A 25364-nucleotide genomic window follows, 5' to 3' on the forward strand; every position below is an offset into this window, starting at 1 on the left:
TTCTAAAATTAATCCTTTTTTTTCAAAAAAGGAAAAAACCCATTATTCTTCAAATTATTTGAAAGAGGTTTATGTTATATATAGATTTGAAAATAGGATTCCAAATGGCCAAATCAGAAACGTGGATACACATGAGCAAACCAGTTCAAGTCAAGAAATATATTAAATCCAAAAAACTTAATCTATTTTCAATTTTTTTTAAAAAAAATTCATTGAAAATGACTTTAATAAATAATTCACACTCAATTGGAACAATTTAGTACGAACTAACTATTTTTTATTCATTTTTTTTAAATTTATGCCTTAAAATAATAATAATTAAAAGAAAGGGAATAAATCCTATGGAGGCGTGCTAGTGCTAAAAAGAAGCCAAAAAAACTTTGGTTGGACTCAATTATTGTACATATTACAAGTCAAAACTTGTAAATTTCATCCACCATAATTATATTTTTAAAAATATATCGTTCTTGTCTTTATTATAAAATTCGATTGAATAAAAATAAATAATTTTCTAGTATCTTATAAATTTTTTTTATGGCATATTTTTAAAAGACATTTGAAATTTAAAAAAAGGAAAAATATAAAAAATAATACTATGATATTTTAGAGGGAAAAGAAAAGAAATGAGAGCATCCCTGTCTGTCAATGGGGTTATCTATATATATATATATGTATATATACAAATGAAAAGGTAAGGAAAACGTTAACCGTCTTTTAGACCTCTCTAGCTTTTCTTCTTCTTTCTTTAACATAAAAATTTGTTCTTTCATTTTCTTCGCGTTGATTACTACAAGTAAAATTTTTCTTTTTAAATCTTTATTTCCTCTCTCTTCAACATGGCTTGAAAAGAGCCCACACCCTTGAAATATATAAATATATATGATCTATCTTTATCTCTCTCCCCCACACCCCTCCTTCTCTCTCTCTCTCTCTCTCTCTCTTGAAACTGAGCTCTCTTTTTCTTTCTCTATATCTCTCTGTTTGCGAAAAAAAGAAAAAGAAAAGGGCAATATAAACCCCCGTGGTTTCATAAAAAAGCCCCTCAAGATCTACTTTGTTAAAACCCAAACTTTAGATAGAGATTGCAGAGAAAAAGATAGCAGATAAGCTCCAGAAACAACCTTCTCATAAACTTTACCACAAGGTAAAACCCAAAACATTTCTTTACCATCCCCAAAACCCTAATCAAATACTAGTTTTATTTAACTTTGGGTAGCTTCTTTTTTGTTTTTTGTTTTATTTTGTTTGGTTTTTTTGGCTATCTGGGTTTTCTTCCTTTATGTATAATCCACCTTGGAATTTGTGCAAACTGTTTTTATTTTTATTTTTAAGTTTTTGAGCTGAATCAGATCCATGGAACTTGATTTTTATAATTTTAGCTTCCTGGGGGTTTACTTAATTTGTTGGTTTTTTTTTTTCTGCTTTTGTGTGTTTTTGCTTTGCTTTGTGATATTTGAGTAAGATCTGAGCTGGGTTTTAAGATTAAGGTGTTTACTTATGCATTTTTTGTCTCTGGGGGTTTTGGGGATTTATGCTTTTGGATGGAGTTGTTATTAGATTCTTTGTTCTGGTTGTTTATTTTGGTTTATGTTTCGTACTGGTCTTTGTTACTATTGATTAGCATTAATGGTGAAACTTAGTTTGGAAACTGAATTTGTGATGCCGTTGAATGCTCGCCTGGTTGAATTAATTCACTGTGCTTTTTGTGAATAAACTAGTTTGCTATACCGGTTGGCAAAACTTATTAGGCTCACTGTATGTGGACCCTCTGACGATTTTGTCTCTGGATTTGGATCATGTATATATATATTTGTTTTAAAGCTGGACTGAATGGCTTAATTGTGATTTTATACTATAATTTGGTCAAATTTATATTAGATGTTGATTTTGGAATTTTGATTTCTTTGTCTTGTGTTTATGTTTAAAGATTGATGTTAGTTTACCCAGTTTGACTGATTTGAGTCAGGTTTTGACATTGCAGGTGCCTTCAGAGGAGGAATTTCTTTGGATTAATTGTTGTTTTTCTCATGGACTGCAGCTTAGAGTTTCTGTCATTTTAAGCTGGTTCAAGTTATTGGTAGAAACCCTGCTTGAATTTGAATGATCAACTACTCGTATTTGGTAGATGACTGGGAAATTGCATAGGGTCACAACTGTAATGTGTTAGTAGATTGGATTGCAAGCAATAGATTGACATCTCATGATTGCATCTGGGTCTGGAATTTTGCTGTGTTAGCAGTCACCATAGCACTGATTGTGTTACAAGAGGCTATTAGGATTTATCTGGGAAAGTGCATTTTTAATGCCCGCTAGTCCTGCAGTGCCAGGGCTATTGTTAGATGTACATTCCTTTGCTAGCAAGCTTAGGAGAAAATGGGATGGACTGTTTGTTTTGTCTCGCAAAATCATGTTTAGTCAAAGAAGTTGCTGATGTCCTGCTGAATGTCTTCTGATGGGTAGTATCATGCCTCAGGCGATTCAGTCCTGTGAGCAACCATGTAATTGTGTAGCTTGTCGAGCATCAGAGGTTCTTTTGCTATTCTGAAGAGTTATTTAAATTCTGTATTGCACTGGAACTTGTATATTGTCTAAATTTCGACATATCAACATGGAAGCTGAGATGGGGAATGCTAATCACAAACCAGCTGCTCTTCATCGGCTGCTTCCTGCTGTTTTACCTGTTCTTCTAATATCAATCGGATATGTTGACCCTGGAAAGTGGGTTGCAACTGTTGAAGGAGGTGCACGTTTTGGTTTTGATCTGGTAGCCCCCATGCTTCTTTTTAATTTTGCCGCCATTTTGTGTCAGTACCTGTCAGCTCGAATTGGTGTTGTCACTGGAAAAGATCTTGCTCAGGTACAGTTCATTCTTTTCGTGCTTGTGCTTATTGCGAGATTTTTTCTTATCGTCATTTGATTGAATTAGGCTTTGGATTTCTTTATGAACATCATTGTTAACATTTACTTTTTTTTTTATGATTGTTTCATGTGATTATATCGCTTATAAAGAAGAGAGAGGGTTAGAGAGCTTGTACCAGAGTATATTCTAAAAGTACCGTCTACAGCAAAAAATTTGTGACATATAGGAAATGGGAAAATATTGGAGAACAATAAATGTAGAAGACAGAGCCAAGTTGGTTCCTTTTAATTATAGAACATGATAAGACAAAATATCTTAGACAGCCTATTTACTCACCTACTTCTAAAAGTGTACAAAAGTTAACAAAAATAAGTAATTATAATTGCAAATATAATTTGTCTAATTATTTTCCCACTAGATTAGGAAGCGTTTGAGCTCTTCTTTAATGAATGAATGCTTATTTATTATTTTATCTATAATTAAGTGCTTATCTATAATCAAACATATCTGCATATATGTGCTTAAGTGTGTGCATAGGATAGGTGTGTGTATTTTCATGGATTCGTTGATACTTATTTATTTATTTTTGAATTTTTCTGTTGATGACAGATTTGCAATGACGAGTATGATAAGGCCACTTGTATATTCTTAGGAGTTCAAGCAGAGCTTTCTGTTCTTTTGTTGGACCTTACCATGGTAATTTGTTTCATTGATGAGCTTCCACAATGCTCAGCTGCCAATTCCAAATTATGATGGAGCTAAGGCAGCTGTAATTTTTTCTTTTCACTTTATAGATATTTGTTTTATTCTCACAACAAAGGTCCTTGTTTTACCAGGTTTTGGGGGTTGGACATGGGATTAATCTTCTCTTCGGGGTGGATCTATCCACTGGTGTTTTTTTAGCTGCTCTTGATGCTGTTTTATTCCCAGTTTTTGCCACCCTCCTGGTAAGCTGAACTGCTTCTTTTAATGCACAATCTCTCTCTTGCAACATCATCAACAATCTAATTAGTTTTAAATATTCAGGACCACTGCAGGGCAAGTTTCCTATGCATGTATGCAGTGGGCTTCATATTGCTTTCTTATATTTCTGGAGTGCTTATCAGTCAACCAGAAATTTCTCTTTCCATGACTGGGATGCTGACAAAGTTGAGTGGGGAAAGTGCATTTGCCCTGATGAGTCTCCTTGGAGCAAGCATTATGCCTCACAATTTTTATCTACATTCTTCTTTTGTCCAGGTATCTCTTACTGGAATGTATATATGTATGTACGACTCTAGCGTATGGCCCTCTTGTTTTTAGTTTCAATGGATTGTGAATCCTATATAGATTGGAAATTGTTTTCACTAAGAATTTGATAATCTTTTTTGACAATACTTAGATTCAGAAGCCATGTTAGAATCTTTGCACATGGATGATGCCCTTGTAATTTTTTTATTTCCTACATTCTTGATCAATTGTGTTTGTATTTGTATATGTTTTAACTTATGTCATTGACAAACATGTATAGTTCTTCTATCATGCTTGAAGGTTTTTTATTTTTTATTTTTTGTATATTATATTTTTCTTTGTTTCTTTGATTTTTTTATTCATTCAGCTAAATTGAACTTTAAGTTTGGCAAAGAATAATTTTCATACTGAGACAACAGTATCTGTGAGAAGTTCATATCCAATTTGAATATCTCTGCTGTAAAAATACCACTATCCACCTGAACAATTATCGGACCCAAATTCATATAATCTTTTAGTGGGCATATATATGAAGGGGAAACAACACTAAAATATATCTGATAAGCAAGCAGTTGACTCTGGCTTAACTATGCTAATATTTAACTTTATTTTTTCTTGCCAATTCTTATGTTTTTATTTATTTTTTTAGATTTTTAGCCTCCAATTTCTCGCCTATTAGAAATATATAATTCTTCAGTCCACTTGCTGTTGTCATAATTGCTTTAGCCTGAATTTATTGAATGGTAGCACGTTTAGAATACGTGAATTTTACTTTGACTGCATGTATTTCAAAATAATTGGTAATACGGTTTCTTCCTGTTTACCAAAGTCACTTTTTCTAGATTATGTTGCATACCATGTTGTGTTTGAGGCGTGGTTTTGCAAACAGTAAATGTGGACTCTTGCCCATTGTTTGCTGGTACATGGAGTTTTTGCTGTTTTACTGGTGTTTTTGTTAAATGGCTGGGTTTTTTTTTTTTTTAACTTATGGCACCATTTTCAAATGTTGGGTAGGTAATATTTATTGCACCATGTATAAATTTTATACACATACCATTCTCAGACTGTGGGACAAATTAATGCGCCTTATCTATTTTGTGCTAGCAAACTTATTTGGTTTTATTTTATGCTGGTGCCATTTTTAGAGTTTTAACTTTTAAAGTGATTCCTTGTCAACTTTCTGAAATTTTGTTCTCATGTTCACAGCGGCATCAGGGACCACCAAATATTTCTAAGAGTGCCTTGTGTCATGACCAGTTATTTGCCATCTTATGCATCTTCAGTGGTATTTATCTAGTAAATTATGTGCTGATGAATTCAGCTGCAAATGTATTCTACAGTGCAGGCCTTGTCTTGGTTACTTTTCAGGATGCAATGTCACTAATGGAACAGGTTTTTTCTCTTCTTGATAACCTATTGATTATGATGGCTTTAAGAATCATGCTCAAATACTTATTGACAATCAATGTACTGTTCTATATGTGGATATTGATATATTCCTCTTACAAATGATTTGAACAGGTATTTAGGAATGGTGTGCTGCCCTTAGTCTTTTTGCTGATTATGTTCTTATCTAATCAAATCACTGCATCAACCTGGAATCTTGGTGGGCATGTTGTCTTGCACGATTTCCTTGGTCTTGACATACCAGGTTGGCTTCATTGTGCAACAATCAGAATTATAGCAATGGTCCCAGCCCTTTATTGTGTGTGGACTTCCGGAGCTGAAGGGATATATCAGTTGCTTATCTTCACTCAGGTTATGGTAGCTCTTCTGCTTCCATCTTCAGTGATCCCCCTGTTCCGGATTGGCTCGTCAAGACCAATTATGGGTGTCTATAAGATTTCTCCAATTGTGGAGTTCCTAGCGCTGTTAACGTTCATGGGGATGCTGGGCTTGAAGATAATTTTTGTGGTAGAAATGATATTTGGCAACAGTGATTGGGTTGGTAATTTGAGATTGAATGCTGGGATTAGCATGTCTGTTCCTTTTGTTGTTCTTCTTGTTACTGCTTGTGCATCATTTTCTTTGATGCTTTGGCTAGCGGCTACTCCTTTAAAATCTGCTACTGCCAGAATTGATGCATCTGCATGGAAATGGGATTTGAATAGAACTGTTCCTGAGGCAGCTATAGAGGGGGAGGAAAGTGGTTTAAGTGAAACTAGATATCATGGAGAAGAACCTGTTCATAGGCAGGAAAGTTCATCAACACCAGGGAAGTCTATTGAGAGTCATTCAGATTTATCTTTTACAAACTATGATCTGGATTTGCCTGAAACAATTATGGAGTCTGACCAGGACATACCTTTGACTACTGTTAATGAGAACTCTTCGAATAGTCTATATCCTAGCCCCGCGGTTCGTAACCCAGAGGAGTCAGCATCCATAATTGAGTCAGCTGCAACTCTAGTTAATGAGGTAGCAGATGATGAATTGCCAGGCACTAAGATGGTGACAATTGAATCAATGAACCCTGTGGAGAAAACAGTGAGTTTAGACGGAGATCTGCAGATTGAAAAAGATGATGATGATGGAGATACTTGGGAGCCTGAAGAGCCATCCAAACCTCCTTCTGGAAGTATTTCCTCTTTGACACCAGATGGCCCTCCTTCATTGAGGAGCCTCAGTGGGAAAAGTGATGATGGAGGGAATGGTACTGGGAGTCTCTCTAGATTAGCAGGATTAGGTCGTGCTGCAAGGCGTCAATTAGCTGCCATTCTTGATGAATTTTGGGGGCAATTGTATGATTTTCACGGGCAACCTACCCAAGAAGCAAAGATAAGGAAACTAGATGTGTTATTAGGTGTTGATACAAAGCCAATGAAAGTGGATACTGCTGGGAAGGAATGTGGTGGGTATTTCCCTTCGGTAGGAGGAAGAGGATCTGATCTGCTCATTAGTTCAAGTCTGTATGACTCCCCAAAGCAACTAAAGGTGCCAAATAGTATTGATTTGCCATATGGGTATTCGAGAGGATCTTCATCCTCGTGGTCGAACAACAGGCAGTTATTGGATGCTTATGTTCAGACTTCAAGTCGTAATGTTGATTCTGGTGAGAAGAGGTATTCTAGTTTGCGTGCTGCACCATCTACTGATGCATGGGATTATCAACCAGCTACAGTACATGGATATCAGATTGCATCTTATCTCAGTCGAATTGCTAAGAATAGAAGCCCTGATTGCTTGAATGGTCAAATGGAGTTACCAGCATCAAAATCTCCTGCCCTCGGCCCTATAAATTATAGAGACCCACTGGCTTTCACATTAGGGCAAAAATTGCAAAATGGGATAACTCCTGTTCAAGCCCCTGGTTTTCAGAATGTTGCAGTTTCTAGAAATAGTCCATTACAATCTGAAAGATCATATTATGACATCAGCTCCCTTGGACCTAATGATAACTCTGTGATATCAGTCAATTCAAAGAAGTATCATAGCTTACCAGACATATCAGGGCTTTCGGTTCCTCATCGGGATTCATACATGTCTGACAGGAGTGCTCAGTGGGACAGTTCCATTGGATATGGGTCATCTGTTGGTAGGACAAATTATGACACACCCATGTATCCGAACACTGGGTCAAGGGCAGGAGTTCCATTGGCCTTTGATGAGCTTTCTCAATCAAAGGGTTATAAAGATGCTTTTTCCTTCCAGTTGAGTTCAAGTCCAGACACTGGATCCCTTTGGTCTAGACAGCCTTTTGAGCAGTTTGGTGTGGCTGAGAAAAGACGAACTGCTGGCAGTGAAGCATTTGGAAGTGGGTTGAACTCAGGAGCCCGGGATACTGCTTCTGGTGAGGATTTAGAGTCCAAACTTCTTCAGTCTTTCCGAGATTGTATAGTAAAGCTCTTGAAATTGGATGGGTTTGACTGGTTGTTTAGACAAAATGATGGAGCTGATGAGGATTTAATTGATCGTGTAGCAGCAAGGGAGAGGTTTGTTTATGATGCTGAAGCTAGAGAGATAAACCAGGTTGCTCACTTGGGTGAACCTCAATACTTGTCTTCTGAAAGGAGGTATGGTTCTACACCAATAAGTGACAAGGCAAACCTTGTCAACTTTTCAATTTCATCATTTCCTCATTGTGGGGAGGGCTGTGTTTATAAAGCGGATTTGGTAATAAGCTTTGGAGTGTGGTGCATTCACCGGATTCTTGTTCTTTCACTGATGGAAAGCAGACCAGAGCTGTGGGGAAAATACACTTACGTGCTTAATCGTCTCCAGGTATATTTTTTTGTAATCGCTTCCTTGCTTGTTGATGCATGCATCAGTTGCTTTAATTGTCAACTGTTCCTGTCAGTTTAGTATTAAGGAGTGAGTGTTGTTCGCATGGTATAATTACATGATTGGTTTATTTTTTCAAAATCGTCATGTTTGCTTCATCTGTTAGACTTAATGATCGAGATTTGTCTGGCTTTGCAAACAGTTTGGTAGGTTCAATCTTTCATACTTACTTCATCATTCTTATCTTCCATTAGCGGGAATTCCTTTCAATGAATGGCATTATTGCAAAAAATTTTGTACCTTGGTTGCCCTTAAGAAGAAAACTTGTTTTGGTTGGTATTAACCCCGATCATGCAACTTTATTATATTTGTTGTTGTAATCATTACTTCAATTTAGCAGTGCATTTCCTTTTGCTTCACAGCTACAGCTGTTTGTTTATGATGCATATGTAGGTTTCCTCATTGCGAAATTGATTTCAAGTGTCATCACACAGAGCCTAGACCTGATCTGATTTTGGAACTCTTTTTTCTGGGTTGAAGACTTTGTGTACTTTTTCTGTTGTTTTCTCCTTTATTTTGATGACCTTAAAAAGTGATCTTTCCTCATTAACAGGGTGTCATAGACCTGGCATTTTCTAAGCCTCGAACCCCAATGACCCCATGCTTCTGCCTTCAAATCCCTGTGGAATATCAGCAGAGGTCAAGTCCTCCTATTTCAAATGGAATGTTGCCCCCAGCCGCAAAACCTGGCCGGGGTAAGTGTACAACTGCTGCAACGCTCTTGGAAATAATTAAGGATGTGGAGATTGCTATATCTTGCCGGAAGGGTCGAACAGGCACTGCTGCTGGTGATGTAGCTTTTCCAAAGGGAAAAGAGAATCTGGCATCTGTCCTTAAACGCTACAAGCGGAGATTGTCCAACAAACCATTTGGCACCCATGAGGGGTCTGGGTCACGAAAGGTTCCAACATCGACTCCAGTGTTGGCTTCTTACAGTTCATAGCTTTCATTCCAGTTTTCCCTCTATGGCTTCACTGTTGTTGAGCTGTTTGATTTTGAAAGGCAGCTCATACGCTAGCTCACTTCCCACAGGACTGTCAAAACCAACCCCCCTGCCCCCCTCCCTCGCCCTCCCCTCTCTCTCGTGTATTAAAAGTCCGCGCTGCAAATTGAATTTCCATGTATGTTATATATTTACATAGGATAAAAGTTTACTGGATGTGCAATTGCAGCAGAATTAAAGAAAATGCGTAGAAGAAAGGTGGAAATTGATCTTATAGCAAATGTCATTTTTAGTTTAAGTCAGTCTGTCATCTAACTTGGCTTGCTCTGTAACATGACGTAGCTTGCATTTGCATTGTTATATATTGGAACTGAGCTTGTCGAATTGTAGCTCTAACTTTGTCTGCCAATCGGAAAAGTTTGTGGCTGAAATTTGGAGCAGGGGTTTTTCCAACTTTACCTTGAAGACAAAATTTAATAAATGAAAGAGGCCATGGTTCGAGACACGTGGATGATTATTGACCTAAATGGCTGCAAGAGAGCCCACAGTTGCGATTGTCTGCATTTTCTATTCAGTCATTGACTGCTTATGTTTATCATCATTCAATCATATAGATTCATAGCATTCCGTACTCATAATTCATCGGCTTCCACCACTCTCTGTTTAAAAGGCGAAGACGGTGCATCTTATTTCGATTTCAAAAGGTACATAGGCCCCGTCCATCGAAATCAATCTTGGTTTACTCTTCTCTTCGCAAGATGGGTTATGTTCTTGTCATAACTTTTCCATTGATCCTGCTCGTCTTGATCCTAGCCCTTGCATTTTATCTTCTGGGAAGAGCACAGGGCCGAAGTGAAAGACCTGCCCAGTACTTGGGGCCACCTGCTCCTCCGGCTTCAGCTTCAGCTCCGCCAACCCAAGGAAAATCATCCGAGGTCTAAAGTTGCGGAAAAGTTGGCTTGTTTAATCAAAGTAACACTTTGGGTGTGGTCTGTCTTTGCTTAATATGTGATCTTTTCCACATCAATTCCCAGTTTCCACTGTATAATTTTGTAAAGCATTTGGAATGGCAATTAATTGTATTGAATAATTTAATCGATAAATTCCACTAAATTATATCTGATGCTTCTGTATACTGCAATATTCGCCTGGTGAGTTGGTAGCCACGTGATGGTCACTAGTTATGTACACATTCTCAAAGCGTAAACGCGGAACATGTATAATTTTCAGAGTTTGTTAAATTTATTATTTTATTTATAAATAATTATATTACGTTTTAGTCTTTAATTATAAAACTTTCTTTACTTGATTTTTTTTATTGAATTTAATATAAACTAAATCTGTTCGTCTCATCACTTGTCTCACTTAACGTGACAATAATCTGTTTTTGATTGTAATATCTTATTTATAAATTAACTGACTTATCAATGATATTTGTGTGTGTGTGTGTGGTAAGCATCAACAAATATTGAATATCTTAGAAATATAATTGAATATTTTTGGTAGAAGTCCCATTATCCTTTCTAACCACACTCAATTCATATGAAATTTGACTTCAGATATGTGCCTCCATTTTTTTTGGGGTGAATGGGGTTTCCTCCGGTGGAATCGGGTAGCCAACCTAATTTCTTCAGGGCAACATTTTCCTCTCACTAGTTTTCATCTTCTTCAGCATCAGTTTACCTTGTCTGTGTTTTGTCTAAGATTGAATAACCCTTTGCTATTTCCTATTCCGACAATGAATTAGTTATTAGTATGAGTTTAAGAAAGATTATAGCGCTTCACATAACTAATAAGCAAATGCACCTATAATTAAACAAAGAGATAACCCATTAGAGACAAAGATAGTAATAAAGATGGCGACAAACAATATTAAAATTTAGAATAAAATATTTTTATTTTTTAAAATTTTGATTAAAATTACACAAAATTTATTAGTTTTTGAAATGAACGCCCCATTTTTTTAAAAAAATTCTCTAAATATTTAGATTTAACCATTAATATTTCGTCAACTTATTATTGATGTGATAAGAATAAAAAAGTATTTTTATTTTTAATTAATTTTTATAATAATTATTATATAATAATAATAATATTATTATTATTATTAATTAAAAAAAATCGAGCTCCCCGAGAGGAGCACTCCTCCCTTGGAAGCACCGGTGCTCCCCTCTCTTGGAAGCACCGATCTTGTGCTCCCCTCTCATCCCCTTATTTTTTTTATTTTTTAACAATATAATTATAATTTTTAAATTAATAAAACATATTTTAATTTTTTATAATTTCTTTTAATAGTATTAGTATTTTTAAAATAAAGTATTTATTTTAAAAATGAATGAAACTCTATGTGAATTCGTTGAAAACTTACGAGATAATGGTATTTTATTTTAAAATTTATAATCTTAGTTTAATCAGGACAAGAACAGCAACAAGAGAAAAAAGGTACTCGGCCTCCTGGGGATGTTTTGTTTGGACTTGATTTCTGGGTAGTGAGTTTTCATACCTGTGATTTAATGAAATCTTTTACTATTTAAAAAAAGAAAAAGAAAAAAGGTATCCTGTCCATACATACTTAAAAAAAAAAAAAAAACTGAACAGACATGGGAACGAGTTGTATCAGTGGACAACATTAGTCATCTCACTTCCAAGACTTTGTAATGATGTTTGCCTCAAAGCTTTTCATTGTGCTGCTCGAGATATTCTTGAACAGGAAAGACTTGTCCTCTCTCAACTGTTCATTTTTGGCTCTTCAATTCTGTACACTGGTATATGAGATATGACTATATCAGTCAGAAACCATGACTGACAGACACAAAGTACCATTCCACCACCAACTTAGTAAATTCATTCAAGCCATAGCATGATGAATGCTTCTGATAAACCTCAAACCTGTTACAAGACACTGATGATGCACAGCTTCAAAAGCGTTAGATTAAGTTGATTCCCACAGTAGAATTGAAGCTCTAGGCCAAGAGGGTGCTTACCATTATTCATAAATTCAAAGAAATGTAACACCCCTAAGGCTTTAAGATCCCAACAATTTGCTCTGTTGACAATTGGTGTCAATTTAAACTTGATAATTTTATATATGACCTGAAAACATGATACTGATTCAAGAATGTTTGGGTTTAAGTTGAAAATTGGTGTCAATTTAAACTTGACAATTTTGTATAAGACACAACAACATGATATTAATTTAAACGTGTTTAGATTTGTTAATCGTATTTCGTGTATTAATTGTGTATATACGATTAAAACATACACAATTAATATACGAATGAATCATGTCTTTATCGTATCAAACCTACTTAACTCGTTTAAGACACGATTAATTAATCGTGTTATCTTGTATATGTATAACCCGTGACTCATTTATGATCTATTTATTTAATCGTGTTAACGTGTCATGTAGACATATTCAATACACGGTTAAGATCCATTTATTGATCGATATAAATATTAATATTTTTATGATGGTTAAAATTTATTGATATTGAATTTTATTATATTTGATAAATATTATAAAATTTATAATATTTTGTTGTAAATTTGAATAATAGAATTATATTTTACTAGTTCTTAATTTAATTTAATTATTTTAATTATGTTAATCATATGGGCAAATACACTGATCCTCTTAATTTTTTGTTATAATTATACGCGGGTCTATTAATATTCAGAATGGACAGTCTACCTCAAAAAATTTCTTTTGCTGAACATATAAGTCTTACTATTAGTTAACCTTCAATATTTCGATTAATTTGATGATATGATAATATTTTAAAGATAATTTACTCTTTATTAATTTAAAAAATTATCATTATATAAATTATAATTTTTTAATTTTAAATTTTTTCTTTTTTATTAAAAAAATTCTCTCACGACCAGTTACCTTGCTGTTGGATTTGACCGGAGAATGCCAGATCCGGCCAGATTGGGAGAACACTGATCTAGTGCTCCCAAAGGAGCACAACTAACATGAAGTTCTTGCAAGTAAAATAAGAGAGTTTTAGTCCTACTAAAACTACATTATGCGAGCAATCCTATTTGAACTTGGACTTTTCACTCGAACTCCCTGTGTAGTCAGGTAGCTGGTGCGTTTCCTTTTGAGCATCCTAGTGTGTTGGCCGAGTATGAATGGCTCGCTTGAGTTTGGCCTAAATTTGAGCCAAACTTTTTGGTGTGGCAAACATTCGTCCTAATGGTGTGTGTCCGAGGGGCTTGTGGCCTTTAAGCGTGCGTCACTCCAGCACAAGACCTTCTGGTGTGCGGCTTATGCTTGCGAGGTCTTCTGAAGTGTGGGCTTCCAAATCGAGGTTCATTGGTGCGGCACTATTGTGTATGCGGCCCCTTCTTGCGTGATCAGGTTGTGCGTGACTAAGTACCGTGCTACCCCCTATCTCGAGGTCAGGCTGTGGGTGAGTAATGCGGCTTGTGTCCGCATAACTGACTGACAGGCAAGTTGTTGAAACGCACGGGTCCTCTATGCTTCTCACATGGGCGTGACATTCTCTTCGGTAGCCTCGTGTTGTGCAATCTTTTTGTGCTCTTACTGCTCATGCGCGGGCCTAGCGCGTAGTGCTGGCGTGCCAAGCCTGTCGATTTGTTCCCTGATGCTGGTGCTGCCTAGACATTCGAATGTTGGGGATATCTAGCAACTCCCTACTACTGATGGCTCGCTCACATTCGTCGACGGCCCTCTCAGTCCACTCGTCTCTGGACTGATAGGATCTTCTTGGGGCTGAGGAATCCCTGTAAGTGCGAGTGATTCAACAATCCCTGTAGGTTGGGTGTGCTACGGATTTGTGGACTGTGACCAAAAGTCATCAGTCATTTTATATCCCGTGACACGGTAAAAAAATCACGTGATTTTATTATTATATTATATTATTATTTATTATATTATGTAAAAATTATATGATTTAAAATTATAAATAATATTTTGATTAATAATTATTAATTAACTGTTAATAATAAAGATCTATTTGATTTAAAATAAAAAAAATTGACTAAATGTAAGTTGAATTTTTTTAAATAATTTAAATTAAAAATTGTTTCAAATATTACATTAAACATGTCTAATTTCTATTTAAAAAAAAACGAAATGTCTGATTTCATAAAAATCCTTGCCAAAGATATAGATTTTTTTAGGGCTCCACTACAGAGACCAATAATTGTTGTAATTATGAGTACTCTCTTCGTCTTAGGTTTTTTGTTCCTTTTTTCAAAGTATTTTTAAGTTTTCTTTCACATTTTTACCATGTTCCTTGCGTTCTAGCCATAGCCCATAGTATTGCTAGTTTCCAGGTTTTTAATTAACAAAATGTTTAAAAAAATTTTAATTAATCATTATTTTTTGATTATGTTCATTCAAATTTTTATATTTTTATTTTGAATTAAATAATCATTTATAGTTTTATTTTGAATCAAATATGCTTTTAGGAATATTGGTTGACTTAGTAAAAATGTTGTTTGTTATTCGATACCACATAGTATTGATGTAACATGATGATATGTCATAATTGATAATAACATGATATACTGATAAGTCATAATTGATAATAACGTGTTATATTAATATGACATGCTGACATGATATATAACATTTTTACTCTTCACATTAACGTTATGTTGACGACATAGAGACATAAAATAACAAATGATATTTTAACTATTGATAATAAATTAATAATTAATTATAAAAATTAATTTAATTTAAAATAAAATATAAAAATTTAATTAAACACCATAAAAAATAAAACTTTATTAAAATAATTTACATACTTTTTAAAAGATTATGCCTTTTTAATTCTTTCTTGCAACTTAACATGATGCAAAAGGAGATAAGATAAGATCACCGCTTCAAACTTGACTCACATGGTTAAGCCAAAAATGTCATATCAAAAGACTTTTAAGTTTGAATTTCTTTATATGATTGGAAAAACGTGACAACCATTTTTAAAAAATCTTGTAAGTTTTTTATGTTATAAAATTGCCCAATAAAAAGGATAATAAAATTTTATTTAGACCGTCAGAGCCTGTCTTGGAAGAAAATTAGAGAACATTCATTAACAAACTTAAAATATATCAAGTACTAATCATGAAAAAACAATCATTCGAATTTTGACAATAAAAATATTTTAAAAAAGGATTTTATTATTGATAAAAAAGGCTTAGCTTTTTCTTCGTACATCGAGTCGGATGGTGTTGTTCTTTGACCCACTGTGGTATGAAGTTAGGAAGAACATTTTAATTGTAATATATATAGTTTTTAATTAATTCAATTATAAAAATTAATCATTTATAAACAAGAGTTTGATATAAATATTTTATTAAACTTTATTTTAATTGATTTAGTGTGATCCGGTTGTGTAATCCACATTGGGATTGGATAATCTCATTATATTAAAAACAATTACAGGCACCCTTTTAAATTATACTCGAGTGACGGCTAGAAGCGCTGCCTCCTACCATTCCTCATACATGAATCTACCACTTATGCCCCATGATTTTACCAACCGGACTTCCCCTCAGGGGACTGAGGTTTTAGGCTTAGCCCAAGGAGTAAGGACCCCGGAATATTCGAAATTTTTTACGGTGTTTGATGGTATCATCATCATTGCAGCTTTACAGTTGACCGTGCGTCCCATGTATGAAAGCTCATGGACATGAAGCGAACTCAATTTGTCGCCATGCGATACTACTACTCACAACTGAAACAAAAATGTTGGTATTCTCAGTCTGAAATGGAGTAAACAACCAGTATTGAGAGCTTTGAAGTATGGATCAGGAGCTTAGCTAGCAGAAGCTGGTAGGCCAAAGTCACATGAACCACAACTTCCATACCTACCACTCTTTTTTGTTACTATTTCATTTGTAGGAATACATACAATAATATAAGACATCTACTTAGTCACCTGCTGTTTTGTATCTTCAGGATTTGTTAAACCTGAAAAAGTTACTACTTCACATGTTGCTTAGCTTGGAAGAGCAAATTTTGCGTCTTGCTTTATGAGATTTGCCAAACCATGTGCAACATTAGTATACTAATTTTTTTTATTTAACTATTGCTGTTACGATTAGATGTTGAAATCACCTCTCTCAACTCGATGAATAGCATCAAAGACATGCCGACGGTGACATTGAAAACACCTCAATGTTAGTCACCATTGAACGATCTTTAATTCAAATTTGCTTTGTTACCAAAGTATCTGCAACTGCAGAAGACCAGACACAGAAAAAACACAGCCATGTAGTCATCTTCTTTTCTTTACTTGGTTATCCACAGCAGCCGTATTTACACTGATGGAGAAATGAAAATTTCCGCATGCAGGGGAAAGCTGGGAAAACCAGACTGGTGTGTGGGGTGGGGTGGGATGGGATGGGATGGCACCCTTTGGAGGTATGATCCATGCTTTGGAATAGGAAGAGGGGGGTTGGGGGTAGGTGGGATATGAGGCCTCCGATCAAACTCCGAGTCTTGGTCTTGGCAATTGGGCCCCAAGCTTTTGTTTGAAAATAATACACCACGGCCCCATTCTTTCCAACGTGGAATGTGGAAGAATTTCAATTTCTTTTTAGTAATGTTTTTTTTCATGATTATAATAGAGAAGTGGCGGACCAAATTATTTTTGGTCTGCTGATAGCTAATTGATATTTTTTTTTTATCAAATGTGTTGTATGTGATCATATTTATTTTTAATATAAATAATAATTATATATAAATATAAATGTTTTTAATACGTAAAGTTAATTGTTTATAAATAAAAAAAATTATAATTGAAACATAATTATATATAAAAAATTTGTGTTTAAATTATATACAATTTAAATTTTGTAATATTAATCTATAAAATCATTCAATACTCATTCAATACAAAATTCTTATTCATAAATTGAATATATCTTTGTATTAATATTTCTAATAAGAAAATACTTTTAATGAAAGTGATTTCATGCAATTAAAATTTTTATACATTAACAAATTAGATGAATCTTGTTAATATTAATAATAAAAATATTTTAAAATCACAATTTAGAAATTTAATGAATAAATAAATCTATATGACCATTTTCATTATTCTAAAAGTTTTTCAACATTTATATTTTTATGTATGTCATAAATATAGATATAAGTTATAAATGTAGATAACATTTTTCGTACAATTAATATTATACAAATTATTAAAATATTGATAAATATGTAAATATTTTAAAAATCTCAATATATATATATATATATAATTACATAAGCTATTTCATTTGACAAAAAATAATTGTATTTATACATCATTAGGTTAATCCATCAATAATAAGAGATGATAAAAAAAAACAATTCTAATATGAGTTATGTTTACAAATATAAAAGTGAAGTGAGCTGCTAAAACTTAATTTTGAGTTATAAGAATAAGGTTAATTCTAAATTTAAGTTGTATACTATTTCTTCTTGTACCAAAGAAAAAAAAAAAAGGAATTGTGCATAAGTGAAGTTGGAAAGAAAATCATCAGAGTATTGAATGAATGGATGCATATATGATATTTGCTTGTAGCTGAGCTGCTTTGCCTTATACCTACCATTAAAGGAAAAAGGGTTGTGTGAACAAGACTAGTGTTAGCTCAACAAACCATGTTTGTTAAAGAGCTCTTCTAATCTAACCCATTTTTTTTTCTTTTGTTTTATTTCTTGTAACTGTCCTTTTTATTAAAATGTACAAGCATGCCCCACTATAAAACAAAGCAGCTTTCAGTCAAGGACCAATTAGACATGTGAGTGGCTGGAAAATCTCCACATGGGTTTTTCTTCTTTTTGTTTTAAATAGTGATTTTATATTCAATAATTACAACAATATTATCCTTTTTTATTATTTTCTTTAGAAGTTAAAGAGGAAAACCCATGATTTATCCACCAATTTCAACTTTTTTCTAGTGAAATACTGAAACTTTAAATAGTTGAAGAATCTTAGCCACACATATCTTAATAATTTGGTGCTTAAAATGTGACCACTTGGAGAAGTTGCCAAGAAGAACCTTACCAACCCCCCCTTGTCCTCTCTCAAAAAAAGAAAAAAAGAAAAGGAAAACAAAAAGAAACTATAGATTCTATTAATTACTTGGATATTATCTTAGACAGAAACTTCCTTAGTGCCAAAAGTCCTGAAACTTCTGCATATGAATTAATGGGCTTTGACATTATTGGTCAAGAACAAGACCAATTAATCCAACTGGAAACAGATGTGCAAGACAAAAATCTGGTGTAATGTTATTAAGCTTTTAGCTAGTCTCCGGCAGGCAGCATTTTTCTTGCTGTTTTTATTTAAATCAAAGAATTAATCTTTCCTTTTACCAAAATATCTAAGAATTGGGTTACTAATAACCACATATCGTCTCACCATAATATAATTGCTAACAACCCCAACCACGCCNTAAACATTAATTTAACTTCAATTTTCAAATAATTAAAAGGGTCTCAAGGAAATAAATAAAAACATATAATTTCAAAGAGTTTGAAAGAAAATGTAATTATGCAATAAAATATATAAAAAAGGGAATTTTATTTTTTATATAAAAATTAAATATATTTAATAATAATTAAACAATTATAGTCATACGTTATGTAAATATGTAAGTCTATTTTGAAAGTCGTTACTATAATTTATTATTTTATTTGACTCTCGAAGGGTGAATTTGTAGTATTATTTGAAACTGTAAAATATAATTCGTGTGAAACAGAAGGGGTTGGTGAGTAGGAAAAAATGATTCCATGTTCATTGAATTTGAACTTTTTTTACTTGCAGCTTTTTCCTTCTAAATAATTGAATTAGTTCAAATGTAAAAGTGAAAAATTGGAAAGGGCTACAAAGGGTTGGTGAGGCTAGGAAAGGTCCGGGGGGGGGGAGGCAAAATCAGAGTTGGTGAGGTTTGAACAAAAGTTTCAAATGGCTTCGAGGATATGTTCTAAACAGAACACCTTTCTTGAAAAAAAAAAAGTATACCACCAAACCCTATTTTTGTGAAGGGAATATTAAATAATTATACGTGGCTGGTAAAAATATTATTAAAGGTATTTATTTTACACGATGAGAGATAATTCTTACTCGTCTCATAAAATTAACAAATTATGAATCTTTAAACAGTTAATTTGAAGTTTCGGATTTTTAATTAACTATTGGAGACTTATATTAAGCTCATATGGACCATTAAATCATTAATTAATTGATACTTTAAAGTTTATACAACATAGCATTAAAGAATAGATAAAAAAGATTGAATCTTTGACATTAACAACACCGTTTCAACAACCTAAACCTCTTTCCCGAAAAAGTTAATAAATATTTTTACCAACCAAATTAAATTTGGTTTACTATTTATTCTTACAAAAAATAATAAAAATATAAACCGAGTCTAAATAAACAAGCCGAAAAAAGCTAGACATATTGGTTTTAGCTGCTAATTAAGAGAATAATTTCATTTGACCAAAACAAAAAGAGAGGATAATTAATCACATATAGTACAGTAATTTTAAAAGGAATGGTCCACAGGGGGTTAAATTTTTGCCCTCTATTCTAAATTAGCTGGCTCAGTCTAGATGTGTACCTTTTTTTTTTTTTTTTTTTGAAACTGGATGGCCTTTTGTTAAGATTAGATTTGGACGAGATCAAATGGTATACTAAAAACTCAAACTCAACATGCACGTGGGTGTCTCTATACATGTAATGATTTCAGATTAATCGGAGGCGATGAAGGGTCAAACATCGGAAAGTTCAAGGAGAAATGAAAGTTTTGAGTTCTCAGCTGTTTTTTCTTTAACAAGTTTCATCTTCAAATTGATAGAGAACCTTATAGTCATTACAGACAAAAAACTAGGTAGACCGGTTCGCAGGTGCTTTTGTTGGACCAAAGTTTTTTCTCAGGGGACGATTGTATAAATTATCCATAAAATAACAAAAACATTATAATAAATAAATAAAGGAATGAAATAATCTGCACGACTTGCTCACTATCATGCTAAACAAAACTAATTATAGAACATGTCAAGATCGAAGAAGTTTTCAGAGTTAGAGAGTTAAATGTATAGTTAAATATCACTAGGAAATTATCCAAATGTTTAAGTACAAAGCAACCGGCATTCATTGCAGTGGGCTTTCGCTAGCTGCACCCAAAAACCAAAGCATCATGTGGCCACGGTGATGATGCCGAATCCAATACTGTTGTGTCTGTGAATTGGTTTTTGGCATCTTCCTGAAAGTGGACAGTTTTTTTTTCAGACAAAACGTGGCAACATTAGCCAAAAGCTAGTGCATGTAGGGAAGCCATGAATTGTCGATGAGATGAGGCTTTTGAATAAACTAACAGGGTGAAACATTAGATGACTGAGATCATTTTGTAAATTAAGAAAAAAGGTTTTGATTAATTAAATTTTTAAAAAAATTTTGAACTTTATTCTTTAATTAAAATATCATGTACCAATCCATTAATTAAATATTTGAATGTAATTGAAAGCAAAGGGTTTAGTTACGAAAGAATTACGTGTGGCACAGTCGTTGCAATAATTTAAGGGACTTGTTGCGACGTAACCTAACCAATGGGTGCGGGGTGGGGGGACTATATGGTTACAACTTTCTTCATCATTTCCTCCTCGATTCCCACCAACCACATCCTCTCCTCAAAGCTCCAGCCACCACCACTTTCACGAGTCAAATGTTTACCTTTCTTTCTTCATTTCGCCCGCTGATCCAAATCTAGTCCACGCTCTTTTCTTTTGACCCTTGGATCATTTTTAAATCAACGGCCCTTCTTGAATCTCAACCAACCCAAGCCCGAAGCCTTTTCTCTCCCTCTGCCAAGCCTTATGCTTACCTACCAACTCACTCCCCCCTGCCCTTCTCTCTTCTATATAAACCACCTTTCTTCTCCCTTCTCTCCTCAGGAAGGAAACGAAAGGGAAACAAATAAACTCTCATTTCCTATCTCAACTACAGGAAAAGACAGACATTGTAAATTAAGAAGTACTTCATCTTCTTTACTGGGTCATTCTTCATTCTCAGTTTTCCTTGTTTAACATGGAGACGATCGCTCAAAATGGTCGCCAGAACGGTTCTTTGGAGAGCTTTTGCACGACTGCTTCCACTGCTACAAAGGGTGCCGTCGTCGACCCTTTGAACTGGGGTGCTACAGCTGAGTCACTCAAGGGAAGTCATTTGGATGAAGTGAAACGCATGGTTGCTGAGTATAGGAAGCCTTCAGTGAAGCTTGGTGGCGAGACCTTGACGATTTCTCAAGTTGCAGCCATAGCTACGCGGGACTTGGGGGTCAAAGTTGAGCTCTCCGAGGATGCGAGGGCCGGCGTCAAGGCTAGTGCTGATTGGGTCCTTGATGGCATGAACAAAGGCACCGACAGCTATGGTGTTACGACCGGTTTTGGTGCTACTTCTCATAGAAGAACCAAGCAAGGAGCTGCTCTTCAAAAAGAGCTAATTAGGTAAGTTAAAAAACTTTCTTTCTTACTATGCCTACCAAATTAACTACAAACTGTCATCTGGAAATCAAAACTACGTAGCATGCGGACTTCGGTTTCAAACTGAGTTCATCCGTCCGAGTTGACTCAGTCCCATTATATTGAGGCAGGACAAATTTTGGGCTCTTTTTTTTTTTGTTTGGGGTTGGGGTTGGGGACTAGTGATTTTGTCTGTGGGATTAAGCATTGAAGTCAAAATTCAACTTTGTGGCAGTAGTCCGAAGTAACTGGACGGCGGTCGAGTTGACTGGGCCTGTTGGGCCGAGTTAAAACCGAGTTAAGTATAGTAAATAAATAAAATTCATTACCATAATAACTTGTCAACTTGGGCTGGCTATTTTTGGAAAGAACGTGGAAGTAATGCGGGATGGGGCCAGATTTGTGGTTCGAAGGTTGATAGGGTGTCATCATAAAAGTAATGGTGCAATTTAAGGCAAATTTATTTATGATGAATGGGCCAATGGGACAACATTTGACCATATCAACATAGTATGTTTCTTTCAGATAGGAAAATTATGGTTAAAGCAGATCGCCTAATCTAAGCATAGTTTTCTATGTTAATTAAATTTTAAAGTCACGAATTGGAAAATTGGTTTTATCAGTATAATTAAATCTGTTTTGTTGCTCCAGGTTCTTGAACGCTGGGATCTTTGGCAATGGAACCGAGTCATGCCACACACTCCCTCACTCAGCAACTAGAGCAGCTATGCTTGTTAGGATCAACACCCTCCTCCAGGGATACTCTGGCATCAGATTTGAAATCCTGGAGGCGATCACCAAGCTTCTCAACCACAACATCACCCCATGCCTGCCACTTCGTGGCACAATTACTGCATCTGGCGATCTTGTTCCTCTTTCCTACATTGCTGGATTGCTCACTGGCAGGCCTAATTCCAAGGCCGTTGGACCCAAGGGCGAATCGCTTGATGCCCAGGAAGCGTTCTGCGTAGCCGGTATTGATACTGGGTTCTTCGTGTTGCAGCCTAAGGAAGGCCTTGCTCTGGTCAATGGCACTGCAGTTGGTTCAGGCTTGGCTTCCATGGTTCTTTTTGAAGCAAACATTTTGGCCGTTTTGTCAGAAATTTTATCAGCAATTTTTGCTGAAGTCATGAACGGTAAACCTGAGTTCACTGACCATTTGACACATAAATTGAAGCACCATCCAGGACAAATTGAGGCTGCAGCCATAATGGAACACATACTTGAGGGGAGCTCTTATGTTAAAGCAGCTAAGAAGTTGCACGAAATGGATCCCCTGCAAAAACCAAAACAAGATCGCTACGCTCTGAGGACTTCTCCACAATGGCTTGGTCCACAGATTGAAGTGATCAGATTCGCAACCAAATCAATTGAAAGAGAGATTAACTCCGTCAATGATAACCCTTTGATCGATGTTTCAAGGAACAAGGCATTACATGGTGGCAACTTCCAGGGTACCCCAATTGGTGTTTCAATGGATAATGCCCGTTTGGCTATTGCAGCCATCGGAAAACTTATGTTCGCTCAGTTCTCTGAACTTGTTAATGATTTCTACAACAATGGTCTCCCATCAAACCTCTCCGGTGGTAGGAACCCAAGTCTAGATTATGGTTTCAAGGGTGCTGAAATTGCAATGGCTTCCTATTGTTCTGAGCTCCAATACCTAGCTAATCCAGTCACTAACCATGTCCAGAGTGCCGAGCAGCACAACCAAGATGTGAACTCTCTGGGACTAATATCTTCGAGAAAAACTGCCGAGGCTGTTGATATATTGAAGCTTATGTCCTCTACATACTTGGTGGCTCTTTGCCAAGCTATTGATTTGAGGCATTTGGAAGAGAATTTGAGGAACACAGTGAAGAACACCGTGAGCCAGATAGCTAAGAAAATCCTCACTACCGGTGCCAATGGTGAACTTCACCCTTCAAGATTCAGTGAGAAGGATTTACTCAAAGCTGTTGATAGCGAATACGTCTTTGCCTACATTGATGACCCCTGCAGTGCTACCTACCCATTGATGCAAAAGCTGAGGCAAGTACTTGTTGAGCATGCATTGGCAAATGGTGAGAATGAGAAGAATGCAAGCACTTCAATCTTCCAAAAGGTCGCAGCTTTTGAAGAGGAGTTAAAGGCTATCTTGCCAAAGGAGGTCGAGAGTGCAAGGTTGTCACTTGAGAATGGAAATGCAGGAATTCCTAACAGGATCCAGGAATGCAGATCATATCCCTTGTACAAGTTCGTGAGGGAGGAGCTTGGAACAGGGCTGCTAACTGGAGAAAATGTCAAGTCACCTGGTGAGGAGTTTGACAAGGTGTTCACAGCTATGTGCCAGGGGAAGATCATTGATCCAATGCTGGAATGCCTTAAGGAATGGAACGGTGCCCCTCTACCAATCTGCTAGTTTGCTGTCATTTCGATCTTTGAAATTTGTTATCCAATCTCTTTCTTTGTTTTTCCACCTCTCTTTTGTTTGAATTTCCTTGTAAAAGAAGTTAATGATATGAACGCGTATGTAATATGTTTATTTCTCATTTCCATCTCTCTTTTCCCCTTTAAGTTTCTATCACATAAGAGGTAGATGGTGGCATGACATTCTAGAGCACCATTAAGCAGTCAATGGACCCTTCACCCTTGTCCATTGCTACTCCCAAAACTTAAAACTTACACTAGTAATATTTGGAATGAAATTGAAAATAACCCCTAGCTTGATCCTCGGGAGTGTTGCAAAATGCTTGAAGTAACAACTTCAACTGAATATTTTTCTCCCCTTCCTCTTTATTACACTGTCATGAGAGCCACATGGGTTCCTTACAGACTTTCACCAACTCACCCACATTATTTAATATTGGACCCTGATCAAGGCGTCATAATTGGAAAGCCCTTGGCTACCCAATAATGGACAGAAACGTGATAGTTGTGTTCAATAATTCCAATAACAACACTAGCCAAAACAACCAGAAAGAAATTCCAATAGCAGAAATTGAATGTCAGTGTGTGACATAGATTTTTAAATTTTATGCTATGTGTGGGCGGTGGGTCCTTTGATCCTGGAAATCCTCAGTCATTATTGACATACATGACGTCCAAAGATTTTGATAACAAAAACAAAATGAAGTAAAAAGGCAGCTAATGTGAGCCCCAGAGGCCAGTGGAGCAAACCAAAGCACATTTACTTTGCTCATTTGCATTTGTTTCAGGCATTAACTGAAGCTGACATCAGCTGCAACTGCACTCTGCCACTTTGCTCAACGTGGATCAGAATTGAAGAGCAAGGGGTAGTGTTTTTTTCCTCTTCTTTCAAGCTTTAAGAATGGCTGATTTCAGGTAAGAAAACATGGCCTGACTGAACAATTTCCCCAGTGAACATAGTCCAATGCCACTGCTAGTATTCTCTAGTGGCAGATGGAGATTACCAAAAACCAAGAAAGGAATTGCTGCCTGCTAGGACCATTTTTGGCAATTGGCACTGCTGACTTTGACACTCATGTTGGTCCCAAATTGCAAACGGCTTCAACGTTAAATTGTGGTGATTGAGGATTACATCTAATCCTGGTTTC

At 35.4% G+C, this 25364-nt stretch overlaps 2 protein-coding genes across 3 annotated transcripts; both read left to right on the plus strand.

Annotated features, from left to right (window-relative positions):
* On the plus strand, positions 966-10435 carry LOC18597969 (ethylene-insensitive protein 2). Of its 2 annotated transcripts, XR_001928112.1 has the most exons (9): positions 966-1144; positions 1982-2857; positions 3470-3556; positions 3697-3807; positions 3887-4099; positions 5297-5482; positions 5612-8311; positions 8925-10018; positions 10128-10435. XR_001928112.1 is itself a non-coding variant. In XM_007027288.2 (8 exons), exons 2-8 carry the CDS (start codon positions 2609-2611, stop codon positions 9312-9314), a joined length of 3936 nt encoding a protein of 1311 aa, XP_007027350.2. In that variant the 5' UTR covers positions 966-1144; positions 1982-2608; the 3' UTR covers positions 9315-10435. The 2 variants fall into 2 exon arrangements, 1 of the variants encoding a protein (XP_007027350.2); XM_007027288.2 differs by having other exon boundaries at positions 8925-10435.
* Positions 21231-24341, plus strand: LOC18597973 (phenylalanine ammonia-lyase). Its single transcript, XM_007027292.2, has 2 exons — positions 21231-21792; positions 22459-24341. Exons 1-2 carry the CDS (start codon positions 21374-21376, stop codon positions 24206-24208), a joined length of 2169 nt encoding a protein of 722 aa, XP_007027354.1. The 5' UTR covers positions 21231-21373; the 3' UTR covers positions 24209-24341.

This window comes from Theobroma cacao, chromosome 5 (genome assembly GCF_000208745.1).
Source record: "Theobroma cacao cultivar B97-61/B2 chromosome 5, Criollo_cocoa_genome_V2, whole genome shotgun sequence".
NCBI lineage: Eukaryota > Viridiplantae > Streptophyta > Magnoliopsida > Malvales > Malvaceae > Theobroma > Theobroma cacao.

Coding starts and splice junctions, on each gene's coding strand:
- LOC18597969 (XM_007027288.2), top strand. CDS start 2,609: ATGGAAGCTGAGATGGGGAATGCTAATCACAAACCAGCTGCTCTTCAT. Junction 2,858..3,469: donor CTGGAAAAGATCTTGCTCAG/GTACAGTTCATT, acceptor TGTTGATGACAG/ATTTGCAATGACGAGTATGA. Junction 8,312..8,924: donor ACGTGCTTAATCGTCTCCAG/GTATATTTTTTT, acceptor CCTCATTAACAG/GGTGTCATAGACCTGGCATT.
- LOC18597973 (XM_007027292.2), top strand. CDS start 21,374: ATGGAGACGATCGCTCAAAATGGTCGCCAGAACGGTTCTTTGGAGAGC. Junction 21,793..22,458: donor CTTCAAAAAGAGCTAATTAG/GTAAGTTAAAAA, acceptor TTGTTGCTCCAG/GTTCTTGAACGCTGGGATCT.